We start from the raw sequence: 14,188 nt of genomic DNA, 5'->3' as shown, positions 1-14,188 counted from the left end.
AGTCATCAAGGAGAAGCTTCCAAGACAGCTCTCTAAAGAGAACTGACTCAACAAGGAAGGAAACCCCTTCTGTTTCCCTTTCTTGTCTGACAGACATGATGGCTGGAGTTCCTACAGCCATTCTGTGATCATGGAGCTATGGTGAATATAGAAGCCAACTGCTAAAAGACAGCAGAACACAAACACAGAAGAGGCCTGGTTCCCTGATGACTCTATAACAGGACTGGCCTGCCTTCCTCTAACAGACATCTTCTTAAAGTTAAGTCATTATTGTTAAACATCTCGCCAGCTGCCAAACTTAGTTCCTGATAGGCCACATTATCTAAAATGGTTAAAACTCATGTCCAATGGCAATTCATGTCTACACATATTTCATGAATTGGTATGCATAAGACACTCTACAAACTAAATTCCAGAACTTCAGAAACTGTTACCCACCACAAATGGAAAATGTTATCTGGAAGTTTGTTCACTATATTCCAGTGTATACAACACTTTATTTTCCATTTTCTTCCTTCTCTCTGGCATTCTCTGAATATTTCCTTACAGAATTTGTTCTTTGTAAAGTCAGTTTCACAAGTCTTCAATCACAAAGCATTCACAATTCCTTTCCTTCACTTATTTGACCATTAAAAACATGCCAAATCTAAATGCAATGTGAAATCTTGAGTTGGATCCTGGAACAGAAAAAGAATGCATGGAGAAACCGAGAAAATTCAAATAAAAGCTGGAGTAGTAAACTCCAAGAAAATAAAAGTTTACTAAGTAAACAAATCTATTATACCAATATTAATCTCTTAGTTTTGATAAATGCACTAGGGTTATATGTAAGATCTTAATATTAGGGGAAGCTGAGTATATAGGAACACTCTGCACCACTTTTGAAATTCATCTATAAATTTAAAATTATTTCAAAACTAAAAGTTAAAAACAAAAAGAATGCCAAATGAACTGCTTTTTCTTCAAACCAGAGCTAAAAATCACGGATAACAATTTTAAATATCCAAGTTGCAAACCCTGCTTTGCTTTTCTTTTTTAAAAATTTTATGGCAAAAACAATAATTTAAGCTGTGTTACTTAAAGGGCATTTGTGTCTCATTCACTCCCCTCTCCAAAGGTCAGAACCTCATAGAAGACCCCACAAGCTGTGAAACATTGTTAAGATATTGTGTACTATTAATGCCACAACACTCACTAAATAAGAGTCCTCAGTATACTGTCATCCCAGATACAAGTAAAAAGGAAGTTATATATAGGCCTCTACCCCTGGACCAGAAATAAAGCCATACAAGTCTAAGTAAGCATACCCTTTTCACTTCTACAGGCACCACACCAAGCCTTCCTGGCCAGCATCCAAGTAAACTGGAGGCTGAAGCTTCACATTTTCAGGTATTCCAGGGCATTGGCTTGCTTTGCATTTTGAATTTTCTTAAGGCTGGGACCATCTGTACTGTAGTTATTACTTCTGTAGATCTGTAAACCCTCCAAGAGAACGAGGGGTAATGGCAACCGGCTAAGAAACACCTGAAGAGATAACTAACCTCTGTGAGGCTTTAATTAAAGTGCTTTCTCTAGAGTATCACTATAATGAACCACTTTTTTTTTTTAATGTTTGAGACAGAGTCTTACTCTGTTGCCCAGGCTGGAGTGCAGTGGCACAATCTCAGCTCACTGCAACCTCTGCCTCTTGGGTTCAAGCAATTCTCCTGCCTCAGCCTCCCCAGTAGCTGGGATTACAGGCACCCATCACCAGGCCTAATTTTTGTATTTTTAGTAGAGATGGGGTTTTTCCAAGGCCAGGCTGGTCTTGAACTCCTGACCTCAGGTGATCCACCCACCTCGGTCTCCTAAAGTGCTGGGATTACAGGCATAAGCCACAGCACCCGGCTGATGAAAACACTTTCTTATCACCTAGCTCACAACTGTGACTCTTCATTCTCTGAATACCCATGAAATTTAACATAGCCCACAGCTTCACCTGTAATTATTATCTATTCATTCAATAAATAATTACTGAAGCAGTGTTTCATAATAGCTAACAATAGCAGTTCATACTCAGCGAGTCCTATGTGCCAGACACCAATCTAAGCAGCAAGGGAAACAATGTGAGAAATGGCAATTAAAAATAGTCCCAGCCCCCTGATACTTTCCAGGGGTAATAGAGAAGATCCTTCCCTATGACCCTCTTGACAATAAAGAAATCCTACCTATGTCACCCTAGCTACCTTGGTATGGGGAGGGGGTGATCGTGGGGAGGGTTCCCTGCCGCCTTTCGATACAGAAAGATCTGTAGAATTTTCCTATAGAAGATGGTAGAAGGGACGCCAGCACAGGAAATCCTTAATCAGATTGTTTTGCTAGAGCACATCCTTCAGTAGCTTCTTCATAAAACGTGCATGGGAGGTCAAATTTTGAGAACTTACCTGTGCGAAATATCTTCATCCTTTCTTACACCTGCCTGAGAGTTTGGCTGGGTGCAGAATTCTGGGTGGGAATCTATTTTCCTTCAAAAGGCACTCTTTGCTCCACTACTTTCTAGCTTCCAATCCTGCTAGAATCCTAGGATTCCTGATCCTGTCTATGTGATTTAGAGATATTCTTTTGTCTTTACGGTGCTAGAAAATTTCATGATGCTATGCCGGGACATGGATATTTTTATTTTAAATTGACAGATATATATATGTATTTGTGTACCTGATGTTTTGAAGTATATATACATTGTGGAAAAGTTAAATCTAGCTAATTAACAAATGCATCACCTCACATAGTTTTTTTTTTTTGATGAGTACACTTAATATCCACTCTGTTTGCATTTTTCAAGAATATATCATCATTAACTATAGTTACCATGTTGTATAACAGATCTCTTAAACTTATTCCCCTATCCAACTGAAATTATATATCCTTCAATCAACATCTCCCCATCCCCGCTACACCCTAATTACCACCATTCTACTCTCTACTTCTATAAGATCAACTTTTTTTTTTTCTTGACACAGGATCTCGTTCTGTTGCCCAGGCTGGAGTGCAGTGGCATGAACACAGCTCGCTGTAGCCTTGACCTCCTAGGCTCACACTATCCTCCCATCTCAGCCTCCTGAGTAGCTGGAATCACAGGCGCATGCCACCACACCTGGCTAATTTTTTTTTTTTTGAACTTTGTAAAGATGGGGTCTCGACATGTTACCCACTCCTGGGCTCAAGCAATCCTCCCACCAGGGCCAAGATCAACTTTTTTAGATTCTACCCACATATAAGCGAGATCATGTGGTATTGGCATGGATATTTTAAAATTCATTGTGCTAGATTCTTCACAAGTCTTTTCAATCTGGAAATGTATATCCTTTGGTTCTAAGAAATGTACTTTTTTTTTTTTTTATCATTTCTTCATGTCTTCAAACAATAACTACCTGCTATCTCTCCCTGTTACAGACATCTACAGGTCCCTAGGTCATTCTGTTAATTTATGATAATCTCAATATTCACCACAATCTTTACCTCTTCAGTGCCTTGATTCCCCCACTTCCGATGGTGGTGTCCTCCATCCTACTTCAGCTATTCCCTTCCACATTGCTACATCCAAGCAGCTCAACACAGCTGCAGGAAAAGTATACAACTATGCTAAGTAGGGTCTCACCTAGGTTTACAACTACAAACATCAAATGGGCACTAGGTGCTGCCTGGAAATCCTAAAACTTTTCCTTATTTTCAACTCATTCTTCCCCATTCTCTTGGATGAATCCAACACTTCTCTTCATTTTTAGCTGAAGACCTTCCTTCTTATTTACCTGAGAATACAGAAGTAATCAGAAGAGAACTTCCACTTTCTCCCACCAACAAGCTACCAGCATTCGGGTTCACATCATCTGCCACCAATGAATTGTCGGCATTGCTCCTATCTAACTTGAGGCCAACATTCCCATTTACATGCTAGATCCCATTCCATCTTACCTACTCAAGGACTTCACCCTTGCAAGTGTCACTTTAATCAATTGTCCCTCCCTACTGCATCAGCCCATCAATTTACAAACATGCTATAATGTCTGCCCATCTAAAAACAAAAAGAACTCAACACCTCATGATCTTCCAACTACAGCCCCATTACTCTGCTCTCCTTATAACCATCCTCAAAAGAACATCAATATGACTGTCTGTATTCAGTGTCTTCAATTCTCCTCTCATTTTCTGCTTTGTAAATTAATCGATTTATTTTTTTTAGAGACAGGGGTCTTGCTATGTTGCCCAGACTGGACTTGAATTCCTGGACTCAAGGGATCCTCCCACCTCAGCCTTCCGAGTAGCTGACCTACAGGTGACTGGCTTCATTTTCTCTTGAACCCACTGCACCAAAACTGTTCTTGTCAAGGTCACTAGTGACCCTCCACATTATCGAATCTAATTGTTGATTATTAGTCCTTTTGTTTTTTTGAGATGGAGCTTCACTCTTGTTGCCCACACTGGAGTGCAATGGCAAGATCTTGGCTAACTGCAACCTCCACCTCCCGGGTTCAGGTGATTCTCCTGCCTCAGGCTCCCGAGTAGCTGGGACTACAGGTGCCCGCCACCATGCCCAGCTAATTTTATTGTGTGTATTTTTAGTAGAGGTGGGGTTTCACCATGTTGGTCAGGCTGGTCTCAAACTCCTGACCTCAGGTGATCCACCCGCCTTGGCCTCTCAAAGTGCTGGGATTACAGGCGTGAGCCACCGTGCCCAGCCTGATTACTAGTTCTCATCACACTATCAACAATCTCATTCGGCTTTCAATGTCTTCTCGATTATTCTCCCACCTCAGAGGCAGGAAACCATTTTCTCTCAGAACTTGGAAGACACTGCTACACTGTCTTTTCTTCTTCTAGTGTTCTTAATACTAATAAATGGCAACTCCATTCTTTCAATAGTTGAGGCAAACCCGACTAGGCCTTCTTGTATTATTGTTCTTTCAGCCCTATTTCTTCCTCAGTACTTATGTCTCACCATTCTATATTATGATTTCTACTGTTACTGTCTCTTCCCATTTACAAAACAGTTATTTGAGGGCAGGGGACCGCCGTATTTATCTCACCCTACAGCACCTAACAGAGTACTTGTTGCATTATTTATATAAATAAACAGTGAAATTTAAACTATTAAAGAAGTTTCAAGCAGGAACAGATCCCTCTACAGAAAAACATTTTGAAGTAGAAAGTATCTTTCAGCTAGATTTCCACTGGTTCCTTAGCATTGATTCAGATAGGTTAGTTTATACCTTGGTAATAAGTCCAAAATCCCAGTGGTGTTTCACTTCTTGCTCAACCTACTTGCCAAGCATAGGTCACCTGGAAGCTAGCTCTGGGGCCTCGACTGATGGGTGGCTGCCATTTGCAGCCCCAACAGCTACCATGACAGAAGGAAAGCGAATGGAAAACTACACAACAGAAACTTGTACCATGAAAGGCTACACAGTATTCCCACGCATTTCACTGACCAAAAGCAACTCTCAAGGCCATACCTAACTTCAAAGAAGCAAGCAAGTACAATTCTACTACATGCTCAAGAGACAGAAACCAAAAATACCTCGTAAGACTGATGACTATCACATGCTTAAAGAGAAGCCTCTAATTCTGAGCAACAATATTTTAATTCTTGATCTCCATTCTCCATCTGTGAAAATGAACTACCGTGCTTGAACCATACACTTGCAGAGTACTATCTATGGCTCTTAGGAATGTCACTTCACCAGTTAGGTTTGCCCCTTCCATCACTCAGCAGTCAGCAGCAAAGCCATATATGGGTGACAGGAAAGTGCTAGTAACATTCAATGTCAAGAAGGGAAAGGCTTGAATGGGCAAGAAAAGCACGTTCAATCATGTACAAGTGGGGAAAGGAGGGAAGCCTTCAGCAAATTTCTTTCACCAAAGGTATTGGGGGCAGCTAGGCCTTGGGGTTCCTTGCACTATTCCTTGTCTGAAATCAAACAAATTTCATTCAAACCATTTGAAAGAAGATTTGGAGTTCGGGTATGATCAGTAAAGTGAGCCAGCATACTTCTTTGAACATAGAATCACTACCTTTAAAAGAATAAATAAAAAGCACATGGCCATGCTACTAAAAACAAGAAAGGCAGCAGTTAAGAGACAGATTCTAAGGTAGAGAAGATTTTTTCCCCCTAAAGGTCTCAAAAGACTCAAATCCAAATTCCTAAGCTCAAGATGATCTGGGATAAACCTCAAGTCTACACAGAGCCTAGATTTAACGGATGGCTGTTCTAAAGTATTCTATGCAATGTCTACATGAGTTCAAATACTTTCTGCTTCAGACAGTGAAACTGGCAGAAATGTTGCAAAGGATTGGAGATGCGTTACCATAAGCAGTTAAACTTGGAACTGTAAAGCCCACAAGGAATGACACTGAAGGGCAGAGCAGGAGTTCAAAAATGTCACCTGCCAGATTCGAAGTAATTTAGGAGTCCTAAATGCAATGTTTCATTGGTATCTACCCCCCACCTTCCCTATCCTGTATTTGTTCAACAAACATATATTGGACTCTGGGTTGTGGAAAAGAATGCAGGGAAGTAAAAAAGAAACAGGTTTCTAAGAATCAGTTTCTTGTTCTCCAATAATTTGGTCTAGTTAAAGCAAACAAACAACCCCAAAAATCAGATCAGCAAGCAAAGTTAAAACATATGCCTTAAGTACCATAACAAGAATATAAGAAAACTGTTTTAACATGTAGATTGGCAACCTCCTTTCAAGGGAACAATATCATATTTGCTTTGCTATGTGGCTAGAATAAGAAAAAGCAAACAACAACAAAACCCTCTCCTGTTTTAATGACAGTTTAGCAGTACCAAAGCTCATCGCTCGCATTCCCTCTCTCCCTCTCCTTCTCAAAGGTCTCTGCTGCAACCCCTCCATCATTCCAACCTCCACACTGCGCCAGGGCCCCACACCAGCTCCATCACAAACAATGCCCAGACTAACAAGGTCAGCACCAAACGCATACGGCACAGAAATCGGAAACGGATCTTCCTATATCTAAAGGGGGCGGGGAACCCTCCCCACGATCACCCCCTCCCCATACTGAGGTAGCTTGGGACTGTGTCTCTACGGTAAGGGGCCTGGCGTTCGCCGCTTTCGGGGGTTCTAGGCCTCTTTCCCCTATTTATCCAGTTTTTCCTCCTGCGTCCCTAATACCTCTACTTCCTCCCAACCTGAGCTCCCTATTGTGGAGTGAGGGGGCGTCGCGATGCAGGCTGAGGCAGGGGGAGCTGGGGAAACGCGCAACAGGGGAGATGCTGTCATTATGTACGTAGGGGGCGGGGGACACTTTAAGGAAGACATTGTCAAGGGCAAAGGCTCTAGAGACCCACGGTAGGGGGCTTTCTAGGTAATCCATTTGGGGGTTCTACACAAGGGAGCTATTGTGTGTGTGTGGAGGTGTGAGGTCTGTAGAGGTAGCAGTTTCTGAGGGAAACATTCCATGGGGAAGGCGAGTGAGTTATTCATAGGGAAGCCTCTGTGGGGTTCTGTGTGGAAGAATCTTTCCTGGGAGAAACGTTCTATGGAGGTGAGGACGTCATAACAGTGTCTTCACAGGGAATCGCTGTCCATAGGGAAGCCATTGTGGGGAAACCGTTGCAGGGTTGTCTGTAGGGGAGCCATTGTGGGGAAACCGTTGCACGGTTGTCTATCGGGGAGCCATTGTGGGGAAACCGTTGCAGGGCTGTCTATAGGGGAGCCATTGTGGGGAAACCGTTGTGGGGCTGTCCAAAGGGGAGCCATTGTGGGGAAACCGTTGCAGGGTTGTCCAAAGGGTAGCCATTGTGGGGCCTCTACAGAGGGCGCCGTTCCTGGAAAACATTCCTCCCTGAGCCGTTCAGGAAAGAACCGTCCCGAGGAAGCCATGTCGGACCACGCCCTGCGGCGGGAGGCGTCGCCAGACCCCGACAGCCCGCATCCCCCGCCCGGCCGCCCCTCGGCTGCCTCTGCCCCGCGTACCTGACGGAGGGTGACCCGCGGCTGGAGCCGCCAGGGGACCGAGCGCGGGGCAGCCCCAGCCGGCGCGGGGGGTACATGTCCATGGCGGCGGACGACTGGCGGCGGAGGAGGACGGTGCCGCTGCGAGGGTCTCTGTAGCCCGCAGGGCGGCTCCAGGCTGGCTGCGGCCGGGCGGGGCGGCAGGGCGTGCCGGGTGGGAGGGGGCGCGGCGCGCGGGCCCGGCGGGGGCGGGGGCGGGGGCGTGGAGGGGCGCGCGCACCGAGAGCGGATGGGGGCGTCGGGAGCGGCTGGAGTTGGGGGTCGGCGCACGGCCACAGGGACCCCACTTCTTAAGCTGCGAGGCCGCCGGACCGGATGTTGGGAGCGCGTGTCCGCAGGGTGAGGGTTGCCACAGCGCCGCCCGGCCTCGTCCTCAAGCCCGGCATCATAGAGCGGGGCTCTGCGCGGCGCCCCCCGGCCACGCACACGGACGCGCCCGGGGGCGGAGCCTCTCCCAGCCCGGCCCCACCCCTCCGGCTCTGCCCGCCCCGCCCCGCCCCGCCCGGCCAGCCCCGGTCTCCAGAGACGTCTTCCGCTCCGGCGCCAGGGTACAGCGCACCTCGCCAGTACCCAGCGCACCTCCCCAGTACCCGGCTCGCTTCCCTGTTCTCCGGAACGGTGTCTTCCCGCTTCCTGGTCATCAATTCCGCACCCACCCTTCAAACATCCAGTAGATTCCTAGCCGGCCTCGGGTTAGCATAGCAGTGCGCACCCAGCCTTGCGCAGGGCATGAGCGTTAGAGGCGCACAGGATCCCAGAAGACCCCTAACCTTTACTGTTAAGATCCTGGCTCTACCGGTTTCTGCAGGGACATGTACAAGAAACTTGGGAAATATTTCACTGATAGTTGCCAGGCGTCCTGTATATACAGGACGTATTTAATGATTATTGGCCTGCGTCCTTTGTTGACCTTGTCGGAATGCCTTAAATGTCCTGTATTCATCTTTTTACACTAAATTGCAATAATTAGAGCTATTTTTCTCCCACAGTAATTGGTGCTAGATTACTTAAATTACAACACTGGCTGAAAATCCTTCCTACGCTAATGAAGATTTGGACAATCCCTATGGTGTCTCCTTCAGGTTTGGCTGAGGGAAGACCAGAAGGGAGTAGGAATTTAAAGTGCTTGTCTTTCATATTCAAGAAAGGAAAATACTTTTTTAGCTCAAGTCCGGAGTCGTGAACAAATAACCACCATTATTTAGAGATAACTTCTCGTCGGTGCAACAGCTCTGAAAATCAGCCAATCAGCGATAGCCTCACTCCGGTAACTATGCTTCTTGGTAAATCAATGACAACCCCACGCTTCTGAAAGTCAGCCAATCAGTGACCGCTTCAGGCCTCCGACAATAGCCAATCAACAAGTGCCTGACACCAGCGACCAGGCTTCCGAAAGTCAGTGGGTCTTAAGCTGCCGCACTCCAGTATCCATACACACGGCCGAGAGTCCGTCACTCGCTCCACACTTCTGATTCGGAAAGACAGCCAATCCCTGAAGGCGAATATTTCCAAAACCATTTTTTTTCTTTCCCAGACTGAGTCTCATTCTGTCGCCCAAACTGGAGTGCAGTAGCGCGATCTCGGCTCACTGCAACCTCTGCCTCCCAGTTCAAACGATTCTCCTACCTCAGCCTACCGAGTAGCTGGGATTACAGGCTCCCGCCACCACGCCCGGCTCATTTTTGTATTTTTAGTAGAGACGGGGTTTTGCCATGTTGGCCAGGCTGGTCTCAAACTCCTGACCTCAGTTGATCCGCCTGCCTTGGCCTCCCAAAGTGCTGGGATTACAGGTCTGAGCCACCGCGCCCGGCCTTTTTTAAATCTCCTTTTTTTTTTCTTTTTCTCCTTTTTTTTTTTTGAGACAGAGTCTCACTCTGTTGCTCAGGCTGGAGTGCAGTGGCATGATCTCCGCTCACTGCAACCTCTGCCTCCTGGTTCAAGCGATTCTTGTGCCTCAGCTTCCCAAGTAGCTGGGATTACAGGCCTGTGCCACCACGCCTGGCTAATTTTTTGTATTTTTAGTAGAGACAGAGTTTCGCCATGTTGGCCAGGCTGGTCTTGAACTCCTGGCCTCAAGTGATTCGCCAGCCTTGGCCTCCCAAAGTGCTGGGATTACAGGCATGAGCCGCGCCCGGCCTTCAAAACCTTTTATAAGATCAGCTCTGGCTTTGTTCAGAGAGGCTGTACCTTATAAGTACCGCTCTCCCTTGCAAGCAGAGAATAAATTCACTTTTTTTTTTTTTTGCATCAGATATTGAGTTCAATTTATTGTTTTGTCCGAGTTCAAAGTTCACAGCTCAAAATTCAATTCCCAGTTACCATTTGGTATGAGTTTGGACTTATGACAGACGCTATGACACCGTCATGAGATTTATCAAATACAACTCTTTCAATTCTTTCGATGCTTGCAATGATCAGTTTTTTAGCTCAAGTCCAGAGTCATGAACAAGTAACCACCATTATTTAGAGATAACTTCCCATCGGTGCAAAAGCTCTGAAAATCAGTTCTAAAAACAATTCAACTGGGCTAGACGTGGTGGTGCACGCCTGCAGTCCCAGCACTTTGGGAGGCTAAGACGAGAGGATTTCTTGAGCCCAAGACTTTGAGACCAGCCTGGGAAACATGGCAAAACCTCATCTCTCTGTCTCTCTCTCTCTATATATATATATAGTTTATTTATAAAAATATATATTTATATTATACATTTATATAATATATTTATGTATAAAAATATATTTCATATACACACACACACACACACACACACACACAAATTGGCCAGGCATAGTGGCATATGTCTGTAGTCCCAACTACTCAGGAGACTGAGATGGGAGGATCGCTTCAGCCTGGGAGGTCTAGGATGCAGTGAGTTAAGATCAGGCCACTGCACTCCAGCATGGGGGACAGAGTGAGACCCTGTCTCAAAAAAAAAAAAAAAAATCAGTGAGTATAGGCACAGATTTGTGCAACCACCACCACAATCAATTTTAGAACATTTTTATCACTCCAACAGGAAAATCCTGTACCTATTAGCAGTCATTCCCCCATTTCTCCCCAACCACCCCAGCCCTAGGCAACCACTAACCTTTTAATTTGCCTATTCTGGACATTTCATGTTATCAGCATCATTCAATATATGGTTTTTCATGACTGGCTTCTTCCATTTAGCATAATGTTTATAAGGTTCATCCATGTTGCAGCATGTATCAGAATTTTGTTCCTTTTCATGGTTGAATATTATTACATTGAATGGATATAACACATCTTGCTTATCCATTTATCTGTTAATGAACAGTCAGATTGTTTCCACTTTTTTGCTATGTTTTGTAGCTAATGCTATTATGAACATTTGTGTACAAGTTTTGTTGTGGACACACAGTTTGTTTCCTTGGATCTAGGAGTGGGTTTCTGGATCACATGGTAACTCTATGTTTAACCTTTTGAGGAACTGCCAACCTGTTTTCCAAAGTGGCTGCACCATTTATATTCTCACCAGCATCATATGTGGGTTCCAGTTTTTCCATATCTTCCCTAATACTCATTATCTTTTTTATTATAGCCATTTTAGAGGATATGAAGTGGTATCCCATTGTGGTTTTGGTTTATATTTCCTGATAGCTAATGATGTCAAGCATCTCTTCATGTGCTTATTAGCCATTTGTACCTCTTCTTTTTTTTTTTTTTTTTTTTTTGAGACGGAGTTCCACTCTTGTTGCCCAGGCTGGAGTGCAATGGCATGATCTCAGCTCAACGCAACCTCTGCCTCCTGGGTTCAAGCGATTCTCTTGCCTCAGCCTCCCGAGTAGCTGGGATTACAGGCATGCAACACCGTGCCCAGCTAATTTTGTATTTTTAGTAGAGACTGGGTTTCTCCATGTTGGTCAGGCTGATCTCAAACTCCCAACCTCAGGTGATCTGCCTGCCTCAGCCTCACAAAGTGCTGGGATTACCGGCGTGAGCCACTGTGCCTGGCCTGTACCTCTTCTTTGGAGGAATGTCTGCTCGAATTTTTTGACCATTTTTACTTGGTTACTTGTCCTTTTATTATGTTGTGGTAGCTCTTTATATAGTCTAATACAAGTACCTTATCAGAAATACGATTTGCAAAAATTTTATCCCATTCTGTGTGTTGTTTTTTCACATTCTTGATATTGTTGTTTGAAACACAAAACTGTAAAATTTTAATGATATCCAGTTTATCAATTTTTTTCTTTTGTTATTTGTGTTCTACGTGTCATAACTAGGAAACTATTGCCTAATCCAAAGTCATGAAGACTTACTCTTACATTTTCTTCTAAGAGTTTAATAATTTTGGCTCTTACATTTTAGGTCTTTGATTAATTCCAAATTAATTTTTCTATATGATGTGAGGCAGGGATCCAACTTGATTCTTTTCCACGTGGCTATTCACTTGTCTCAGCACCATTTGTTGAACAGGCTATTTTTTTTCCCATTGAATTGTCTTGGTACCCTTGTTGAAAATCGATTGTGTTACCTATTTCTTTATTTGTGTATATTTGAATCCACAAATGCCAAATTGCAAGAGTGAATTTTATGACAAATTTTCTGAAGAGTGTACATTTATTAAAGGAGGGAAAATCCATTTGCAGCTCTTTATGTGGTATGCAAGTGTTTATTCAATATTGAAAATGGTGGAAAGTCAGGTATAAATCAGCATATGCTAATGGCTAAACATAAAAGATGTGTGATTTTTGTACCAAAGGAATGAATAAAATGACAAATTTTAAAGATAAATTCAGATTGAGAAGATAATCACAGCAAAGTTGTAATGGCCTCCCATACTGTCTGTTGTCATCATTCAGCTCAAGTCACTCTTTGAACATACTGCTACCAGTAGTATTTTCTAATGCCAATATTGCAAGCAAATTTTCAAATGCCAGGACAAAATCTACTGTAATAATTTGAGATGCAATGACTCCACTTACTACTGTTGCAGTGATTATCAAAGCTCTAAATGCCTCACTGTTTTATAGCATAACCATGGATGTGAGTAATCACAGTGAAGAAAAGCTTTTCCTTTGCCTGTGCAACAGTTTTCTTGTGAAAAAGGCTTGCTTGTGGGGCTATTTTGTGTAAAATCCCTTCCAGATGAGATTTCAGAAATGAGCAAATTGTTGCAGAGATTCTCCTAATGAATTAGGAGTTATTAAAAACTGTACAGTTTTTGATGGAAAAATACAAATAAAATATTGGTAGATGCTTGCACTATGTTTATTCAAAACTGAAGTAAAGCTTGACTGATTCTATGGAAGCTATTGACTGTCCTGCTCATATTCTGCGTAATGCTGCTCAAACAGTATATGATGTCTTTTCCATTGCCTTTGAAGCAACTGTCCTGAAATTGTTCTTATGTCAGCATTTATAATATTTGAACTGAACAATTAAGATATTTTTGTGATTTTGTTGGCATTTAGTATTCCTCAATTCTCTTGCATTCAAAAACCTGTTAGCGCTCTTTTTTTTTTTTTTTTTGAGATGGACCTTCGCTCTCGTTGCCCAGGCAGGAGTACAATGGCACAATCTCAGCTCACTACAACCTCCGCCTCTTGGGTTCAAGTCATTCTCCTGCCTCAGCCTCCTGAGTTGCTGAGATTACAGGCATGCAGCACCACGCCTGGCTAATTTTGTATTTTTAGTAGACATGGGGTTTCATTATGTCGGTCAGGCTGGTCTTGAACTCCTGACCTCAGGTGATCCACCTGCCTTGGCCTCCCAACGTGCTGGGATTATAGGCGTGAGCCACCGCGCCCAGCCAGCATTCTTTAACATATGGATTTGTGAGACTCCTCAGTTTATTTGAAGTACTGAAAACATATTTTAATTTTAAAGAAAAAGCTCTCGGGCTAGGCACAGTGGCACGCTTGTAATACCAGCTACTGGGGAGGCCACAGCGGGAGGATCCCTTGAGGCAGGAGTTCCAGACTAGTCTGGGTAACATAGTGAGACTCTGTCTCTATTTAAAAAATTTAAAAATTAACCAGGCCTGGTGGCACATGCCTGTTGTCCCAGCTACTCAGGAGGCTGAGGTGGGGAGATAGCCTGAGCCCAGGAGTTCAAGGTTGCAGTGAGTTATGACCTATGCACTCTAGCCTGGGTAACAGAGCAAGACCTCATCTCTCTTTGTAAAAAAGAAAAAGAAAAAGAAAAAAA

At 43.8% G+C, this 14,188-nt stretch overlaps 1 protein-coding gene across 7 annotated transcripts in view; it reads right to left on the bottom strand.

Moving 5' to 3' along the window:
* Positions 1–8,192, bottom strand: part of DNAAF9 (dynein axonemal assembly factor 9) — a 159,713-nt gene extending 151,521 nt beyond the window's left edge. For 4 of the 7 annotated variants that reach the window (XM_024238872.3, XM_054542069.2, XM_063720724.1 and 1 more), the window contains exon 1: positions 7,978–8,192. In XM_024238872.3, the coding sequence (XP_024094640.2) occupies positions 7,978–8,060 (83 nt within the window). In that variant the 5' untranslated portion in view covers positions 8,061–8,192. The remainder of the gene's footprint in view (positions 1–7,977) is intronic. The other 3 variants (XM_054542071.2, XM_054542072.2, XM_024238874.3) reach the window with 1 other exon arrangement.
* Positions 8,193–14,188: the final 5,996 nt, after the last annotated feature.

The sequence above is a fragment of the Pongo abelii genome, chromosome 21 (genome assembly GCF_028885655.2).
Source record: "Pongo abelii isolate AG06213 chromosome 21, NHGRI_mPonAbe1-v2.0_pri, whole genome shotgun sequence".
Lineage (NCBI taxonomy): Eukaryota > Metazoa > Chordata > Mammalia > Primates > Hominidae > Pongo > Pongo abelii.
Note: the sequence above shows the minus strand (reverse complement) of the source record. Positions and strands in the feature narration are given on the sequence as shown.